At 44.9% G+C, this 18,570-nt stretch overlaps 1 protein-coding gene and 1 pseudogene across 2 annotated transcripts; both read right to left on the bottom strand.

Moving 5' to 3' along the window:
• Window positions 1-1,238: 1,238 nt before the first annotated feature.
• On the bottom strand, window positions 1,239-3,307 carry LOC311117253 (cyclin-dependent kinase 5 activator 1-like; annotated as a pseudogene). The gene is made up of 2 exons: window positions 3,192-3,307; window positions 1,239-2,783 (listed from the first exon to the last, which is right to left on the bottom strand). The product of its transcript is annotated as a cyclin-dependent kinase 5 activator 1-like (transcript).
• A 4,052-nt stretch (window positions 3,308-7,359) lies between these two features.
• On the bottom strand, window positions 7,360-16,519 carry LOC311117255 (serine/threonine-protein phosphatase 6 regulatory ankyrin repeat subunit A-like). Its single transcript, XM_084192224.1, has 11 exons — window positions 16,452-16,519; window positions 16,134-16,248; window positions 15,719-15,865; window positions 11,153-11,283; window positions 10,471-10,558; window positions 10,131-10,248; window positions 9,687-9,906; window positions 8,526-8,608; window positions 8,349-8,431; window positions 8,129-8,220; window positions 7,360-7,943 (listed from the first exon to the last, which is right to left on the bottom strand). Exons 1-11 carry the CDS (start codon window positions 16,501-16,503, stop codon window positions 7,651-7,653), a joined length of 1,422 nt encoding a protein of 473 aa, XP_084048350.1. The 5' UTR covers window positions 16,504-16,519; the 3' UTR covers window positions 7,360-7,650.
• Between the last annotated feature and the right edge of the window lie 2,051 nt (window positions 16,520-18,570).

Genomic DNA, 18,570 nt, shown 5'->3' with positions numbered 1-18,570 from the left:
TCATTCATTCATTCATTCATTCATTCATCTCTGTCAGAATATATACCTGGTGGCTTGCTGGCTGGGGTCGTTGGAGAAGCTTCTGGAACGCTGCTGTGAGGGCAGTCACCAGGACTACAGAGTGTTTGAGTGCTGAGCCTACCCCCACACCACAGGAGCACATCATCCCTCAGGTACACACACACACACACATACACACACATGCATTTATAATAACACGGTGTGTTTTCCTAATTTAAAAGTGTGTTTGTTCTCCTCTCCTCACTCAGGGCATCCTGGAGAATGCCATCAAGATCACCAACGAGCCTCCCACTGGCATGCATGCCAACCTTCATGCTGCTCTGGACAACTTCGACCAGGTACAGGAATGTGTGTATTAATGTCTGTCTGTCCACTGGTGTTAGGGATGGGCAATTGAAATTATTGTTCAAAATAATCTCATCAAATGTTTGATTCACACTTTATAATAATGTCCAGTAATAGATCATTTCTAAGGCTATTATAAACAGTTCTCACTATTTACTAATTGCTGTTTCTACATTTGCAAATGTTAGTAAGCTATACATAGTTATTTATACATTTTCAAATGAATTATTGGATAATTTATTAGATGTTTAATATAGACCCTTATAAAACATTTACTAATCATTAGTAAAGTACAGTGGTGTAAAGTAACTAAGTAAAAATACTTTGAAGTACTACTTTGAGGTATCTGTACTTTACTTGAGTTTTTATATTTTTTACAACTTTTACTTCATCTTGACTACATTCTGAAATAAAATATGTGCTCGTTACATTTCTAATGCTCAGGCAGGACAGCAAAACGGTCAAATTCATGTACTTATTAAGAAAAATGCATCCCTACTGCCTCTGATCTGGTTTGTAAAATATTGTTGAACTGTGTCCCTGGATTCCCATAAATAAATAAAAATAAAGGCAATTAGCATAATATAAGGAATTTGATATATAGCCTTTGCTTTCACTTTTGATACTTAAGTACATTTAAAACCAGATACTTTTAGACTTTTACTGAAGTAGTATTTTACTGGGTGACTTTCACTTTTACTTGAGTCATTTTCTTTACTTTTACTCAAGTTTTACTGAATTGGGTACTTTTTCCACCACTGGTAAAGTATTATCTCCACCAAGATCTCAAAATGACATGGAAAATATCAATTGTAAAATAATAAGGACACAACACTGGATGTTTAAGAGAATATAATAGCATTTTATTCCAAAACAGTCACACTGTTCGTTCAAGTTCATCAGAACCAATGGTCCTCAAACGAACCCCTGTCCCCCAGAACTGTCCAGTCCTGTGCTTGCTGTGGGGGAACATGGGTGTTCACTTCACAGTCTAAAGCGGCAGGGTTGCAGCTTGTCTGTTCAACCATAATCTGAGCACTAGCCCACTCACACAAGGGTGCCTCCTTCCCTCCCGTGGTAGAAAGTGCACATCTCACACAGTCAGAACAGTAGGCTGGTAGGCTGCAGCCTGTGTGATGTGAGCACTAGCACAGTCACTCGTGTGCCTCCAATCCTCCCGTGGTAGGCAGTGCACACGTCAGACAGTCAGCTGGTACAGTAGATAGTAAGCTACAGCCTCAGTCCTCTACACATTCATACCTACCGATTTGTGTTCTCTTTCAAGCCAAATTAACCCTCATATTAACCCTTAAAATCTATAAATCATATTTTCCCATCAAAGCTCACCCTCTACCCATTCACTGAACCAATCCTCTTCCCTCCCATTTTGAAATGTCAGGCTATAGTAGGCCCCTCCCCTCCCCTGGCCCCTCTACCCTAGGTCCCTCACTGAGTGCTGTACACACCGCTGAGCAGGCGGCTCTTCTTCTCCTCCTTCTGGCTCTCGTTCTTCAGGTCAGCAAACATCTGGGAGAAGAAGTTAGGGTCTGTGTTCATCTGGAGCATCTTACCACTCATCAGCTTGGTGATGGACATGCAGCGGATCCAGAAGGTCTGCCTGCAGGTCTCCACCAGGAAGGGTCTCAGGGGGTAGGAGATCTGGTTGCCCACGTAGGAGCAGGTCGTGTAGAGGCAGGTAAGCAGCACGGCATGCAGCTCATGCAAGGTGGCCACCTCGGAGGAGACCGCCTCGCGGCACAGCATGTAGAGGAAGACCACCATGGCCGGGTTAATGCAGCTCTGGTTCTGATAGCAGTTGTCCAGCAGATAACGGTCAACCACCCGCAGCCACAGCGCCGGGTCCATGAAAGACATGTCCTGGATCAGGTAGCAGCGCCGGCACAGGAACTCACCCAGGCAGCGCAGCAGCTCGCCGGTTGTAGCGTGGACCATCACCAGCCTCTTGGGCGTGTCGAGGTCCTGGGCGATAACCGTCTGGGGCGTGTCGGGGGCCGTGTTGGAGTTGGTCAAGGGGGCCTTCTCGACCGACGAGGCGGCGTTGTTGGAGCTGTTGGCAATGGCTGGAGTGCTCTGGTACTGGGTGGACAGCTTGTCACAGGATTGAGACTTCTCCAGGGTGAAGGTGGACAAGTTGGAGGAGGACTGGGACTTCTCCAGGTTCTCGTTACTCAGATGGGCGATGTTGTTTTGGTTGATGTTCTCGTGGGCCTGCACCTTCTTGGAGCCCTTCTTCTTCACAATCCGCCTCCATGGCGAGTAGCGCTTCAGGGTCTTGTCTTTGCCGCTCTTACGGGTCTGGATTTAAAGAAGTGGCCCACCGTGTCCGGCCCATCTTTGAAGTGGACTGCCTTCTCGCGGAGTGAGATAGACATTGCAGATCCCATGGTCAATAGTGCCTGTGGAAAAGAAAATGCTTCAATATTAGCAAAATGAAATGCATGGCATCAGTTCAGTAGGCCTACCTAGCTCAGCTCTGGGTGTCTCCTTGATGGCAACCTATTCCCTATGTAGTGCACTGCTTTTTACCAAGGCCTATAGGAGTCTGGTCAAAGTAGTTCAATATATAGGAAATAGGGTTCCATGTGGGACATAATCTAAATCAAAGAGTATTAAGCATAGACATTAGGGTTATGTGTTCATAAACATGAGCAATATAATATTTCAAAGCAAAACAAAAATATTACTCACTGATTTCAAGTTGATATGTGAAAAATTGTAAAGATAATTCAATATTAGGGCTAGGTACCTGTGAGAGGAGGGGATAGGGCTAGGTACCTGTGAGAGGAGGGGATAGGGCTAGGTACCTGTGAGAGGAGGGGAAAGGCGTGGGAGTGCGTGTGCTGTAGGCGGTTCTGGCGCTGGTGCACATGCTGGGTCCTCCACTACAGCTGAATCTGACGCTGCGGCCAAGAGAGGTCACCTCTCCTGCCTCATTACTTCCTGATCCAGAAGAGCTTGGCGAATCAGAGAGCTGTATCTGCATGGTGAGGTCAAGGGCGGGAACAACCACAGTGGATGTAGACTCCATCACCCATGCTACAATATCCATGCACTTGGCACTAAACTCATGTCTGCTCATCTGCAATGTTAAAAGACCATACAGAGTTAGTTTGTTAAAGGGGCTGCACTGATATAAAACGGGACATAAAATGGACATTACCTCTATGATTTTAGATTACGTTATGGATGGACATTACCTCTATGATTTTAGATTACGTTATGGATGGACATTACCTCTATTATCTTAGATTACGTTATGGATGGACATTACCTCTATTATCTTAGACTAAGTTATGGATGGACCTCTATGGAACTAGGCCACACCCAGACATCCCTGATTGGTTATTTGGTCCGTTGAGTCCTTTGTATTGGCCCGAGACTATGGGAGACTCTCAATCTCCTCGCCTCCTTCTCAAAACCCATTGGATGAGAAGGTCAGAAGGGCGGGACCTCTGGCTTTCTCATCCAATGGGTTTTGAGAAGAGAGGACACGAGGAGTATGCAATTGAGATAGGGAACATATCTAGGGGATGCATGGGGAAGCCAAAGAGAAACTTACTCGTCCTTCATGTCCTGCACAAAGGTGTGTAGGTCTGGGTAGCTTCTCTTTCCCCTGCTGAGGGTGAGGCTGGTCTGGGAAGTTTCATCCTTGTGGGTCACGGTAGTGAAGGTCACCACTGCAGCCTGATGGCGACAACAGAAAGCAGAGTTAGGCTGTAATTCAATTTTGCGTCATTAAAACACAAAATATCTCAATGAAATGTCATACATGTAATAGAAAAATACATCAAATACATCAACTTGTCCGAGAGAGATTTACAAGGTTACAAAAACGTCACGCCAGGGTAAGCCTACACGAAATACAGCCCTTATTTTATGTGTTTCTAAAATCGCCTATGGGGAAAATGAATGGTGGAAAAACGATTGGAACCATTTCCCTGTTTGACCGCTAGATTTTATGGGTATTATCACACAACCACTGTGGGACTCTATAGAGGGGTTGGTTGTTAAGCAACAAAACTGGCATGCAACTATGGGGCAAAATAGACAGGGTTTGACTTAGACTGTTGACAACATGTAAACTATATTTAGTCTCTAAATGTTTAATGCAAACATAAATACATTTGAACAATGAACTCGTATCAAATACATTGTTACAGTTGTTGTTGGTTAGCTAGGTAGCGAATTATAGTCATTGCATAGACATGATATCAGTCAAAACACCTCAAAACAAGACATGGTATCAATAACACCATACAACGAGCTGAAACATGCCACAGAGCTACGATTCCCCACATGGCAGCTTGTTGTTAGCTGAGGTTCAGAATCATAACAAGATACACGACTTCCGGCCATCGATGCGCGAGCATCATTTTCGTCAGCCAACCCTTCTATGGCTCCTGGTCAAAAGTAGTACACTAGCCTACATAGGGAATAGGGTGCCATTTTGGACGAATTTATGAAGGTGCTGTCATAACCTTTGACCCCCATTTGACCCTACTGTACCTTTAGCCAACTCTCATGACTCCCCGGCCATATACTTTCTAGTTTGATATTACAGCATGAATAGCACATTATTTCATTTGTTAAACAATATTTAATCCACAGTAATTAATATAATTGAAGATTTAAAAATAAATAACATGTCTACCTTGAACTCTTTATTCTCCATCTCCTTGCAAAATCAGCACATTTCCTTGCCAAAATGAACGCGCATCCAGAGCGAAAACTAACGCAATCCTCCAGCACTACTAGTGCTGCACTAGGGAGGATTAGACTGAACTGCTCCAGCGGTTTTTGATCAGTTTCAACGTTTATCAGTGATGACGTAACAATGCTGTACAGATTTGACGCACTTTCGATCTCGTGCTGATGCAACAATCTGTGTTGTTGAAAGCTCACGTATGGAAATCCTGCGAGCTGTAAACAAATTTAGGCTATTGTTGCCCTTAAAACTGTAATGTTGAGGACGCCATGAAAAATAAAATACATAACCCACACCGTTAGGCCAAGGTACATGCAATATTATAATAATATATATCTCACTGGTCATTCCCAAAGCCAACACCTCCTTTGGCCGCCATTCCTTCCAGTTCTCTGCTGCCAATGACTGGAACGAATTGCAAAAATCTCTGAAGCTGGAGACTCTTATCTCCCTCAATAACTTTAAGCATCAGTTGTCAGAGCACCTTACCGATCACTGCACCTGTACACAGCCCATCTGAAATTAGCCCACCCAACTACCTCATCCCTATATTGTTATTTATTTTGCTCTTTTGGACCCCAGTATCTCTATTTGCACATAATCTCTTGCACATCTAGCATTCCAGTGTTAATACGATTGTAATTATTTTGCACCATAGCCTATTTATTGCCTTACCTCCATAACTTGCTACATTTGCACACACTGTATATATATTTTCTGTTGTATTTTTGACTTTATGTTTTTTACCCCATATGTAACTGTGTTGTTTTTATTGCACTGCTTTGCTTTATCTTGGCCAGGTCGCAGTTGTAAATGAGAACCTGTTCTCAGCTGGCTTACCTGGTTAAATAAAGGTGAAATAAAAATAAATAAATAAAAAATATTAATCACTTTGCCAATAGACTTCTTGTTCCTTGTTGTATGTAGCCTTTCTTTTGGGATTAGCACCACTGTCACCTAGAAATTGATACTGCAGTTGTCACATACAACAGATAACTCATTTCTTTATTTTATTACTCATAAAATATACAGCAATCTTCAGATACTGAAAGAATTCATGGGAGTTTCGAATTCAGTCACTATTTCATATGTACATGTTAGTTTCATCCTTTTAAAGAAAAAAAAGGACACGAAAAAACCTGTGAACCTCCTGATCCTGATTTGACGAACATGTGTATTGTACATATTTCCAGTTAAAATGATTTTCAAAAAGAGACAGAAACGGGGGTTTGAACAAGCAATCACATAAAAGGATTGAGTGGTTTCATTTTTTTGAAGAAGTTAAAGCAAGCAAAACCTGTCAAAATAAATTGATTATAAGACCAAGACAAATAATATATATATATTTTTTTTTCAACAGAAGATAATCTAAATGCTGCTGTCCTACCATTGGTTTACAGTGTTTCTCCTCTCCAAGGGAGGCATGTTTTCTGCCTCGGAATAGTATCAGTGCTTTTCACAAACGTTGTAGTACTTAGTGTGCATCATTGTTTTCGCTCATACAGCTGCCTCTACTCTCCTAACCTCCCCTCAGTAACTAAAGAAGGCACAAAATGATGACATAAATATCACAAGAAAGTAAATTATTCATTCATGTATTCTTTCTAAAATATTTTCTAGAGGGCAAAGGACAGGTAGGTTTAAAAACACAAATGTAAATAGTCCTGTCATACAAATGCAAAACTGTACGTCCTAAATGGCACCCTATTCTTTATAGAGTACACTACTTTTGACCAGAACCCTATGGGCCCTGGTCTTAAGTAGTGTACTATAAAGGGGATAGGGTGCCATTGGGGATGGAAATTCTTTGAAATTACTCATGAGAGCAAATACTACGATTTTTTGGTTCCCACAGAGGGTCAGGAGCTTAAGACATGAATGATTTTATTAAAATGTTTGTTCATAAAAAATAAATGATTTCCCCTCCTCCCACATGGATTACAGACAAGAGGCTAGGTGCGTTCTGACTGTCTTAGTGTGCGGATAAACATGACCATCACTCTCATAAAACTTAAATGAAACATCACTCCTTATGTTTTTTCTCAGCCCAAAACGCTCAATCCCATTTCTACTGTCAAAACAGGTTTTGAAAAGGCTTCTTCCACATCTTTTGGTCCATGTCTGTTTTTCACTCAGTGAAGTGCTACTATCCCCTTGGACTACAGGTTATTGCCGTCATAAGGTGTCCGTCTGTCTGTTGGCTGGACAGTTTCTACCGTTTAGGACCTTTGTGGGTAAAGGTAAAGGTGGGGTATAGCAGCAGCAGTTCCTCTGAAGTCCAGTATCTGCTGGAAGGACACCTGGTGGTACGAGAGGATGAGTGTGGCCAGCCAGCCTGTTGTGCCTACCCCTCTCCCTCCCTCCCTCCATTTCTCTCTCTCCATCTGCGGGACTCTTAAGGCTCCTGTGCGGACTGTCTCGGCTCGTGCCCTCCCAAAGCTGGCTGTGGTGATTTAAGAAACGGTGTGTATGTGTGTATTTGTTTGTGGCCTCTGCCCCACTTCACTGTCCATCCGCCTGCCCTTGGCTCCCCTCCTGGGCAGCGACCACCACCCCCCTCAGTATGTCTCTGAGTCTGAGTCGTTGAGTTCCTCATCCTTGTAGAAGCCTCCATCGTGTTCGCGGTGGCCGATGTTGTTGAAGCTGCAGTAGGAGCTGTGCTCGCTGCGCAGCACGGGCAGGCTGTCGAAGGTCACACTCTTGGAGGGGCTGGTGGTGTAGTGGTTAATGGCACTGAAGGACAGGCTGGGCGCCGGGTTGCAGGGGGACACGGGCATCATGGTGGCCAGGATCAGCGCCAGGGAGTCCGCCACGTCTTTGTTGGGGGCGCAGGCCAAGGCTGGCGTGTAAGCTGAGGGGTTCAAACAGAACAGCAGAGGGTCACTTCAGGAGCATCACAGTTTACTATAACACTTTTGGTGAAAAACATGATACAAAGTTAAGACAACAACCAAGCAGTGGACTAGAGAGAAACATTTGTGGACACATTGAGAAGAGAAGTACAGAAGAAAACGGTGTTAGCGTTATGGATCTTACCATTCTTATCGACTGCGAGCACGCTAGCACCCTTCACTAGTAGCTCCTGAACCACCACCGTCAGACCATTTCTGGCTGCAACGTGTAACGGCCTGAGGAGAAAGTACCGTCAGATTAGCCAGCAGCAAATGAGGATACCTTCCAAATGCCAGACTATTCCCTATATAGTGCACTTCTTCTAATACTTCTGGCCCAATTAATACAGCTGAACCATACGTACGTCTGTAAGGCTGCGTTAGTCGAGTTGATGAGGTTCCTGTCTGTAATCTTCTCCAATATCAACAAGGCACTGGTTTCATGCCCCTTTAAAAACCAGAGTCAAACATGTCAGACCAAAATTTTAACCAGAGAGAGCCAACTGTTCAGATGAACGTCATCTTCATGTGGGGATGCTCACCTTACTGCAGGCCAGATGAAGAGCAGTGTTCTTGACTGCATCCTGCAGGGTGAGCTCTGCTTTGGCACTGCTCACCAACAGCTCTGACACAGACAGAGAAACATAAAGAAACTCAATTAGGAAATGAAGCGACTTATTAAAATGTAAAACAGACATGTTGAACTTAAACCGGCTGGGCGAGGCAAAGCGGAGGAGAGGGGGCTGCGTACCGACAGCGTTGGTTTGTCCGTTCTCAGCAGCCATCATGAGGGAGGTCTTCCCGGAGGCATCGGGGGAGTTGACCTGGGCGTTGTGGCCTAGCAGCAGCTGAAGACACTCCACGTGGTCCGTGAAAGCCGCCGCATGCAGGGGGGTCCTGGAGAGAGAGGAAACTTATTTCACCGACATCATGTAGGACTGTTATAAACAAGTTTGTTCAATTAACCCTGTTTATACCATAGAAATATAAAATCACTAATAGATGTATTAAAAGTAATCTACAATCCCTCATCCAACCCCAGAGGTCATTTTATTCCCCAGACAACATTATTCTCCAGAAGAAAAGGACTGTGTCATGTGCTGTAGTTACCGGTTCTTGGTGTCAGTGGCGTTGACAATGGCCGGCCCCAGAGTGTCAATCAGCATCTCTGCAGCCCCCTCGTTGTCATTGATCACAGCTCAGTGGAGGGGGCTGAACGAGTTGCCCTCGGTCTTGTGGAAAACCTCCTGTTCCAGCAGCACCTCTACACACGTGTCATGGCCTAGTGGAAGATTGATTCATACAGGAAAAGGATGACGTCGCTGCAGACCACAACAATACTCTCAGAGAAAGCTACACATCTGACAATGGTGAAGTCACAAAAGATGTTTTAGCTACAACATATGCTATGTCAATACCTGACAAAGTCCTGTTTCAGTGTAAGGTCCTCCACTGAGAGTCATAACCCCTAATTCTGTTGTAGTCTTGTTCATTCCCCCACATGGCTCCGTCCACACCAATCGAATGCTTTTCAAGCCACAAGAGGGAGTGAATGAGTGTACACTTCATGGAGGAGAGAACAGAGCTACAGTCCAGTTAGTCAGTACGTACCGTTGTATGGCCTGCCTAATTCAGGGACATGTTTACGGTGCTGAAGAGAGAAAATCAGAAAAGATCTAGTGTTCCGTTAGTCCAGTACGTACCGTTGTAGCAGGCCCAGTGTAGTGGCGTGTAGCCCTGGTTGTCTGTGATGACGGGGAGGGTCTCCACTGACTGGGCGGCGTGTAGGAGTCCCCCCAGCACCCCGATGTGTCCGGATGCCGCCGCCAGGTGGACAGGGGTTCGCCCCTTACAGTCCCGAACCAGGAAGCTGGCGCTGTGCTGCAGCAGGGCCTCCACACACTCCTCATGACCCGTCACCGCCTGGGAGGAAGGGCGGGGAGACAAGAATGGATTTGAAATAACTAATAATCAATGATATAATAATGAATCATCAATTATTACAAATGATGTCTGGAGGCAGGTCCCCCTACAGGGATGAATACACCACTACCCATGGACAACTACTTTTCTGAAGATAATATGTATATTTGAGCCTCCCCGTCTCTTTCTGTGTGTGAGCGTATACAGCCAGCTCTCCTCCTCACCCCTCTGTGTAGCGCTGTTCTGCCCCACTTGTCTTTGGCTTCTACGCTGGCTCCCTTGTTGAGTAGTGAGTACACACAGTCTGTGTGTCCGCTCAGCACTGACAGCATCAGAGGGGTTCTGATACACAAGACAACAAGGTCATATTACAAACTGGTAATAACCAGGCTGAGTCCCAAATGGCAACCTATTCCCTATATGGTACACTACTTTTGACCCGAGCCCATAGGGTTCTGGTTTAAAGTAGTGCACCAAGTAGGGCATAGGGTGCCATTTGGGACATAGAACTAGTGTCAAAATCTCTTTATTTCAGGAATTGTATCCAAAACCCAATTGACTTACTGTCCATTCCCGTCTTGAACGTCCACTGCACTCTGGAGGTCAGCATTTCCAATCAGTAAACGCAAACACTCCGAATCACCGTTGGTAGCTAGAGGAGGATAAACAGAGAGGATATAAGAATGTGAGATGATTGACCGTTGGTAGCTAGAGGAGGATAAACAGAGAGGATATAAGAATGTGAGATGATTGACCGTTGGTAGCTAGAGGAGGATAAACAGAGAGGATATAAGAATGTGAGATGATTGACCGTTGGTAGCTAGAGGAGGCTAAACAGAGAGGATATGAGCTGATTGCTGGACGACTATTACCTTCACATGAACAGACAGATTTCTAGAACAGTGGTATTGGTAGATGACATCCTCAGGATGTTAACACAGCAGATAATAAAACATTTTGGGGCTGAGGCCCTCGAAGCCTTTCACCTGCTAGCTGTGTACCTGGCTCTGGATAGAAGTTCCCCTGTGCACTGATCTAGGATCAGCTTACCCTCCCCAGATCCTCAGCAATAATGACAAAAAATGACCTTAGATCAGTGTGTAGAGGGCATTTTCACACTATGCTATATAATATCCCTAGAGTGGACATTGGCATCCTAGCAACATGACCAAACAAATGTCCATCTTGGTAAGGAAAACTTTTGAATTACAGAATCTCTAGGTCTTACGTGATATCCTATGCGTACCTGCAGCGTGGATGGGGGTCCTCTTCAGGGTGAAGTCTTTAACCAGGATGGAGGCTCCCTGGTTGATGAGGACGTCAACACACTCCACATGGCCTTTAAAGGCAGCCAGGTCCAGAGGGGTGCGCCCCTGGCTGTTCCTCACGTCTAGATCCAGCAGAGACTGAACCAGGACCTCCATAGCATGGTGGTGGCCGTGGTACGCCTGAATGGAAACAAACACACAGTCTGAAGCAAAGTCCAGTGGTATGCCTGAACAGATATACACTCCTAATATAATCAATGTCCTATAGTAGACCAGTGGTATGCCAGAACAGATATACACTCCTAATATAATCAATGTCCTATAGTAGACCAGTGGTATGCCTGAACAGATATACACTCCTAATATAATCAATGTCCTATAGTAGACCAGTGGTATGCCTGAACAGATATACACTCCTAATATAATCAATGTCCTATAGTAGACCAGTGGTATGCCTGAACAGATATACACTCCTAATATAATCAATGTCCTATAGTAGACCAGTGGTATGCCTGAACAGATATACACTCCTAATATAATCAATGTCCTATAGTAGACCAGTGGTATGCCTGAACAGATATACACTCCTAATATAATCAATGTCCTATAGTAGACCAGTGGTATGCCTGAACAGATATACACTCCTAATATAATCAATGTCCTATAGTAGACCAGTGGTATGCCTGAACATATATACACTCCTAATATAATCAATGTCCTATAGTAGACCAGTGGTATGCCTGAACAGATATACACTCCTAATATAATCAATGTCCTATAGTAGACCAGTGGTATGCCTGAACAGATATACACTCTTAATATAATCAATGTCCTATAGTAGACCAGTGGTATGCCTGAACAGAAACAGTCCTAGACCTCTAAAGTAGACCAGTGGTATGCCTGAACAGATATACACTCTTAATATAATCAATGTCCTATAGTAGACCAGTGGTATGCCTGAACAGATATACACTCTTAATATAATCAATGTCCTATAGTAGACCAGTGGTATGCCTGAACAGATATACACTCTTAATATAATCAATGTCCTATAGTAGACCAGTGGTATGCCTGAACAGATATACACTCTTAATATAATCAATGTCCTATAGTAGACCAGTGGTATGCCTGAACAGATATACACTCCTAATATAATCAATGTCCTATAGTAGACCAGTGGTATGCCTGAACAGATATACACTCTTAATATAATCAATGTCCTATAGTAGACCAGTGGTATGCCTGAACAGAAACAGTCCTAGACCTCTAAAGTAGACCAGTGTCTCTCAAATCGGGTGCCCATTTTTTCTCCCGCCCAGCATCAACATCGAAGGTCCCTGCCAAGCGTGAGATTTAGAAACAAACACACTACTACTCCTCTGTTGGAGGTTGATTAACTCAAATGGCAAAATAAGGAAATCATCCTCATCATCACCGTGTCAAAATATGCATGTATTTTACACTAATCAGGAACAGATAGGAACATGGTGTGTGAGTGTCTGGACAATCAACTTTTCGTGGAAAAACAACACAATGCCTGCATCCCAGATAGCACCCTATTTCCCATGTAGTGCAGTACTTTTGATCTGGGCCCATAAGGTTCTGGTCAAAAGTAGTGCACTAAATAGGGAAGAGGGTGCCATTTGTCATGTGGCGAGACCCCTACAGGAGCAGGTAGGCTTTACTCACAGCTAAGTGTAGGGGGCTGATGGGAGCTCTGACATCAGAGTCGTTCAGGATGTCTGTCCCTGAGGTTTCCATTAGCTGGGGAAAGACAAGGACGGGCCAGTTTAGACTTGTAACATGTTTACTTTGAAGGTTAGTCTAGTAGCATGTTTCATGTTGTAAATCTCAGTGACCAGCCCCTGCAGACATACTGGGGTGTTGCATTCGTATCTTAAACAAGCTAGTGTGAGGAAAAGTAACCAACTGGTACTTACCACATCTAAAGGTGTTTCACTTGCAATCTGGAAAAAGAACATCAAGAGTGACGATGCGGCCACGACAAACATGCAACCACACCTTAAAACCTACTGAATATCAACGTCTGTCCCAAATGGCACCCTATTCCCTATATAGTGCATTACTTTTGACCAGAGCCCTATGGGCCCTACAGCCATTTGGGACGCAGACAAAATGGTCTGTGAATGCAGGGCGTCTAGTCCCCTGTGGTTCTGACTCACCAGCTCCAGACAGAGGCGGTGTCCGTACGCAGACGCGTAATGGACTGCGTTGTAGCCCTGATTGTCCCTGATCCCTGGGTTAGCGTCGTTTCGCAGCAAATATTCCAGACACCTAGAGGTCAGAGGTCAAGAGTTCACTAATCATTATACCAACATCAAGACAGACAGATAAGCAAGCAGAGACACTTTCCCAAAGGAGACGTGGCCAAGCTTTCACACTGCAGATTTAACACTAGTATGTATTCAAACACGGCCAACAACATACTCTAGACTACAGTGAAATGTGAAAAGTCATGGCACCACAACATACTCTCCAGACTACAGTGAAATGTGAAAAGTCATGGCACCACAACATACTCTCCAGACTACAGTGAAATGTGAAAGGTCATGGCACCACAACATACTCTCCAGACTACAGTGAAATGTGAAAGGTCATGGCACCACAACATACTCTCCAGACTACAGTGAAATGTGAAAGGTCATGGCACCACAACATACTCTCCAGACTACAGTGAAATGTGAAAGGTCATGGCACCACAACATACTCTCCAGACTACAGTGAAATGTGAAAGGTCATGGCACCACAACATACTCTCCAGACTACAGTGAAATGTGAAAGGTCATGGCACCACAACATACTCTCCAGACTACAGTGAAATGTGAAAGGTCATGGCACCACAACATACTCTCCAGACTACAGTGAAATGTGAAAGGTCATGGCACCACAACATACTCTCCAGACTACAGTGAAATGTGAAAGGTCATGGCACCACAACATACTCTCCAGACTACAGTGAAATGTGAAAGGTCATGGCACCACAACATACTCTCCAGACTACAGTGAAATGTGAAAGGTCATGGCACCACAACATACTCTCCAGACTACAGTGAAATGTGAAAGGTCATGGCACCACAACATACTCTCCAGACTACAGTGAAATGTGAAAGGTCATGGCACCACAACATACTCTCCAGACTACAGTGAAATGTGAAAGGTCATGGCACCACAACATACTCTCCAGACTACAGTGAAATGTGAAAGGTCATGGCACCACAACATACTCTCCAGACTACAGTGAAATGTGAAAGGTCATGGCACCACAACATACTCTCCAGACTACAGTGAAATGTGAAAGGTCATGGCACCACAACATACTCTCCAGACTACAGTGAAATGTGAAAGGTCATGGCACCACAACACACACAACAGTAAGAGAGGTGTGAGACGTACTTTCCGTCTGTGTCGGAGGCAGCAGCGTAGTGGAGCGGGGTGCAACCCCTTTTATCCAGATCGTTCACACTGGCCCCAGACCCCACCAAGGCAAACAGACACTGGTAGTTACAATTGGCTGCCGCATAATGCAGAGGACTCCTAGAAGAACGCACAGAAACCATTCAACATCAACAACAGAAACAGCTTATTGGAGCTGTAAAACATTTACATTTTACGTCATTTAGCAGACACTCTTATCCAGTGCGACTTACAGGAGCAATTAGGGTTAAGTGCCTTTCTGCAGGGCACATAGATTTTTCACCTAGTCGGCTAGGGGATTCGAACCAGCAACCTTTCGGTTACTGACCCAACGCTCTTAACCGCTAGGCTACCTGCCGCCCAATCTTTCCCATAATAATTCCTATATGCCCCTATACTATATTCCCCATTATCATAAAGATCACATATGAAAGTTATTTGATGCCACAGACAGACCTTCCGAAGCTGTCCTTTCTGTTGAAGTCTGCCCCTGTGTTGAGCAGCAGATTCAGACAGTCCAGGTTCCTGGTAACAAGATATCAAGTTCAGAAAGGCCCTTTCACATCTGAGCTATCAGGTGGATGGTAACAAAATATCAAGTTCAGAAAGGCTCTCGTACATCTGAGCTATCAGGTGGATGGTAACAAGATATCAAGTTCAGAAAGGCTCTCGTACATCTGAGCTATCAGGTGGATGGTAACAAGATATCAAGGTCAGAAAGGCTCTCGTTCATCTGAGCTATCAGGTGGATGGTAACAATGAGAACCTTAAAGAAAAGAGAAACCCGTACACTGCTCTTGCTAGTATCACTGTTTTTATAATGCTAATAAAAGCAATAATAAAAAGTGATACTAGCAAGAGCAGTTTGCAGGTTTCTCTTCTCTTTCAAGAAGATATAAAGACAATTTAGACCAGAGCGCAAGTCAATACCACCATGGCATGGAACCACATTATACAGAAATGATACCGCACTAATGATCTATACGATTTTTTAATACTGCTAAACAATGTGAAATGTAAGAGTGTGAATATGTGTTTGTTCTTTCTGGTGGCTTTCCAGTTCATGAACTAAATATTCCTTGGTGTAAAGCCTGGACCAGTCCACTCACCCAACAGCTGCTGCAGCATGTAAACAGGTCCTTCCAAAGTCGTCAGGGGTGTCTATATCAAAGCCTGATGAGAGGAGCTTCCGACAGCAGTCAGAGAACCCACTGAGAGCAGACAGGTGGAGGGGGAACATCCCATGGACGCCTCGCCTACAACACATTTTTACATTTTAGACTTTAAGCAGACACTCTTATCCAGAGCAACTTACAGTTGATTCAGCTAAGATTGGAAACAGCACCACATCACAGTCCTCATTAAACCCCACAGCAGATCAACACATCAGCATGCTGCAATGCCCTGTCTATCAACCCCCCACACACCACAATGTGTTGAGCATAGTCTCCAAGCGGGAATTCGGTCAATGACAGAATTGCAGATGCATGTTGCATTTTTGCTGGAAACTGTGTGTGTTCTCACTTGGCTGTGTCAGCTCCGTTCGTGATGAGTGTATTGATGAGTAACTCATGGCCGTAGCGAGCAGAGATGTGCAGAGGTGTGTTTCCATTATTTTCTTCACAGTCGATCTCAGCACCTACAGAACACACACACAGACACACACACAGACACACACACACGTCAACCACTTGACCCTAGAGGCCTCATGAAGCTTCATGTTCAACCACATTGCAAGTAACATTGCTCTGTGCCAGTGAATCATGGTTTGAAGACAAAAGACAATGCTGAAGAGCCTACTGGTTCATATATATTCAGTTGAGAGCATTCACAGCGACTCACCATTCTGGATGATGGCTTGAGATCTGGAGAAGCGTCCGTGGATGGCCGTCATGTGGAGGGGGGTCTTTCCATCTTTACTCTGCAGATAGAAAGACAAAGATGGTTCACACGGCAGTCTGTGCTGCTGACCACAGGCAAAATCAAACACGTATTGGAGGAGCGCTTGATTGCATTTAGTTTGCATTGTTAGGCCTATTCCATTGGTATTTGAATGTAGACCAGGGCCAAATACTAAGCCATGTGCTGCGTCAGTGTGTAAGTCCCAAATGGCAACCTATTTATAAGTACACTACTTTTTGAACCAAAGTAGTGTACTTATAAAGGGAACAGGGTGACATTTGGGACACAGGCAGTGTCATCACGGCTCCTTGCTCTATGGGCCCCTGGTCAAAAGTAGTGCACTACATAGGGAATAGGGTGTTATTTAGTTCAGACACAGTGTTGGTCATCCGGTCTCCTCACCTTGATGTTGACGAGGGCCCCGTTGCCCACCAGCAGCTCCAGGCAGAGCGCCCCATGGCGCGAGGCGGCCGTGAAGTGGAGTGGGGCGAAACCCTTCTCGTACACCTGGTTCACGTTGGCGCCGCACTCGATCAGCTCATTCACCACCACATCCTGCCCGTTGTAGCATGCCACGTGGAGGGGGGTGTTACCGAACCCATTGGGCTAATTTATCTGGAGGGAGCAAGGGAGGGAAAAGAGTGGAGAGAGAGAGAGAGGGGGGGGGGGGGGGGGAGAGAGAACAAAACAATACATTCCTGATCAGGTCACTTGGTTCTGAAAACCCCCTGGTCCAACCTCTCTCTTCATTACTTGGTTATGAAAAACCCCTGGTCCAACCTCTCTCTCATCATTACTTGGTTCTGAAAACCCCCTGGTCCAACCTCTCTCTCTTCATTACTTGGTTATGAAAACCCCCTGGTCCAACCTCTCTCTCATCATTATTTGGTTATGAAAACCCCCTGGTCCAACCTCTCTCTCTTCATTACTTGGTTCTGAAAACCCCCTGGTCCAACCTCTCTCTCTTCATTACTTGGTTCTGAAAACCCCCTGGTCCAACCTCTCTGTCTTCATTACTTGGTTATGAAAACCCCCTGGTCCAACCTCTCTCTCTTCATTACTTGGTTATGAAAACCCCCTGGTCCAACCTCTCTCTCTTCATTACCTGGTTATGAAAACCCCCTGGTCCAACCTCTCTCTCTTCATTACTTGGTTATGAAAACCCCCTGGTCCAACCTCTCTCTCTTCATTACTTGGTTCTGAAAACCCCCTGGTCCAACCTCTCTCTCGTCATTACTTGGTTCTGAAAACCCCCTGGTCCAACCTCTCTCTCTTCATTACTTGGTTCTGAAAACCCCCTGGTCCAACCTCTCTCTCTTCATTACTTGGTTATGAAAACCCCCTGGTCCAACCTCTCTCTCTTCATTACTTGGTTATGAAAACCCCCTGGTCCAACCTCTCTCTCTTCATTACTTGGTTCTGAAAACCCCCTGGTCCAACCTCTCTCTCTTCATCACTTGGTTCTGAAAACCCCCTGGTCCAACCTCTCTCTCTTCATTACTTGGTTATGAAAACCCCCTGGTCCAACCTCTCTCTCTTCATTACCTGGTTATGAAAACCCCCTGGTCCAACCTCTCTCTCTTCATTACTTGGTTATGAAAACCCCCTGGTCCAACCTCTCTCTCTTCATTACTTGGTTATGAAAACCCCCTGGTCCAAATCACTGGCTCTAACCTCTCTCTCTTCATTACTATTATGAAAACCCCCTACACATTTGAATGCGTGTTGACTCACATCCACACCAAGGTCCAGCAGGTACTTGACCACACTGATCATTCCACTGGAGGCTGCAGAGTGGAGAGGGGTGTAGGCCTTCTTGTATTTACAGGACACCTCTGATCCATGAGAGGCCAGCAGTTTCACCACCTCAATGTGCCCTATGGTAGAGAGAGAGGGGGAGGGATAAAGAGAGAGAGAGAGAGAGAGAGAGAGAGAGAGAGAGAGAGAGAGAGAGAGGAGAGAGAGAGAGAGAGAGAGAGAGAGAGAGAGAGAGAGAGAGAGAGAGAGAGAGAGAGAGAGAAACAGAGATACAAACACAGAGAGATAGGCAGAGAGAGGG

This window comes from Coregonus lavaretus (genome assembly GCF_964263955.1).
Source record: "Coregonus lavaretus genome assembly, contig: HAP1_SCAFFOLD_2396, whole genome shotgun sequence".
Taxonomy (NCBI): Eukaryota; Metazoa; Chordata; class Actinopteri; order Salmoniformes; family Salmonidae; genus Coregonus; species Coregonus lavaretus.
This window is presented reverse-complemented; position numbering and strand designations above follow the sequence as displayed.

What these genes read in the sequence shown, in the direction of transcription:
- LOC311117255 (XM_084192224.1), bottom strand. Translation starts at nt 16,503, where the DNA reads ATGACGGCCATCCACGGACGCTTCTCCAGATCTCAAGCCATCATCCAG. An exon ending in GAACAGCGCTACACAGAGGG is followed by an intron (nt 9,907 to 10,130) that starts GTGAGGAGGAGA and finishes CCTTCCTCCCAG; the next exon opens with GCGGTGACGGGTCATGAGGA. An exon ending in ACACTGGGCCTGCTACAACG is followed by an intron (nt 8,609 to 9,686) that starts GTACGTACTGGA and finishes TGTCTGTGTCAG; the next exon opens with AGCTGTTGGTGAGCAGTGCC.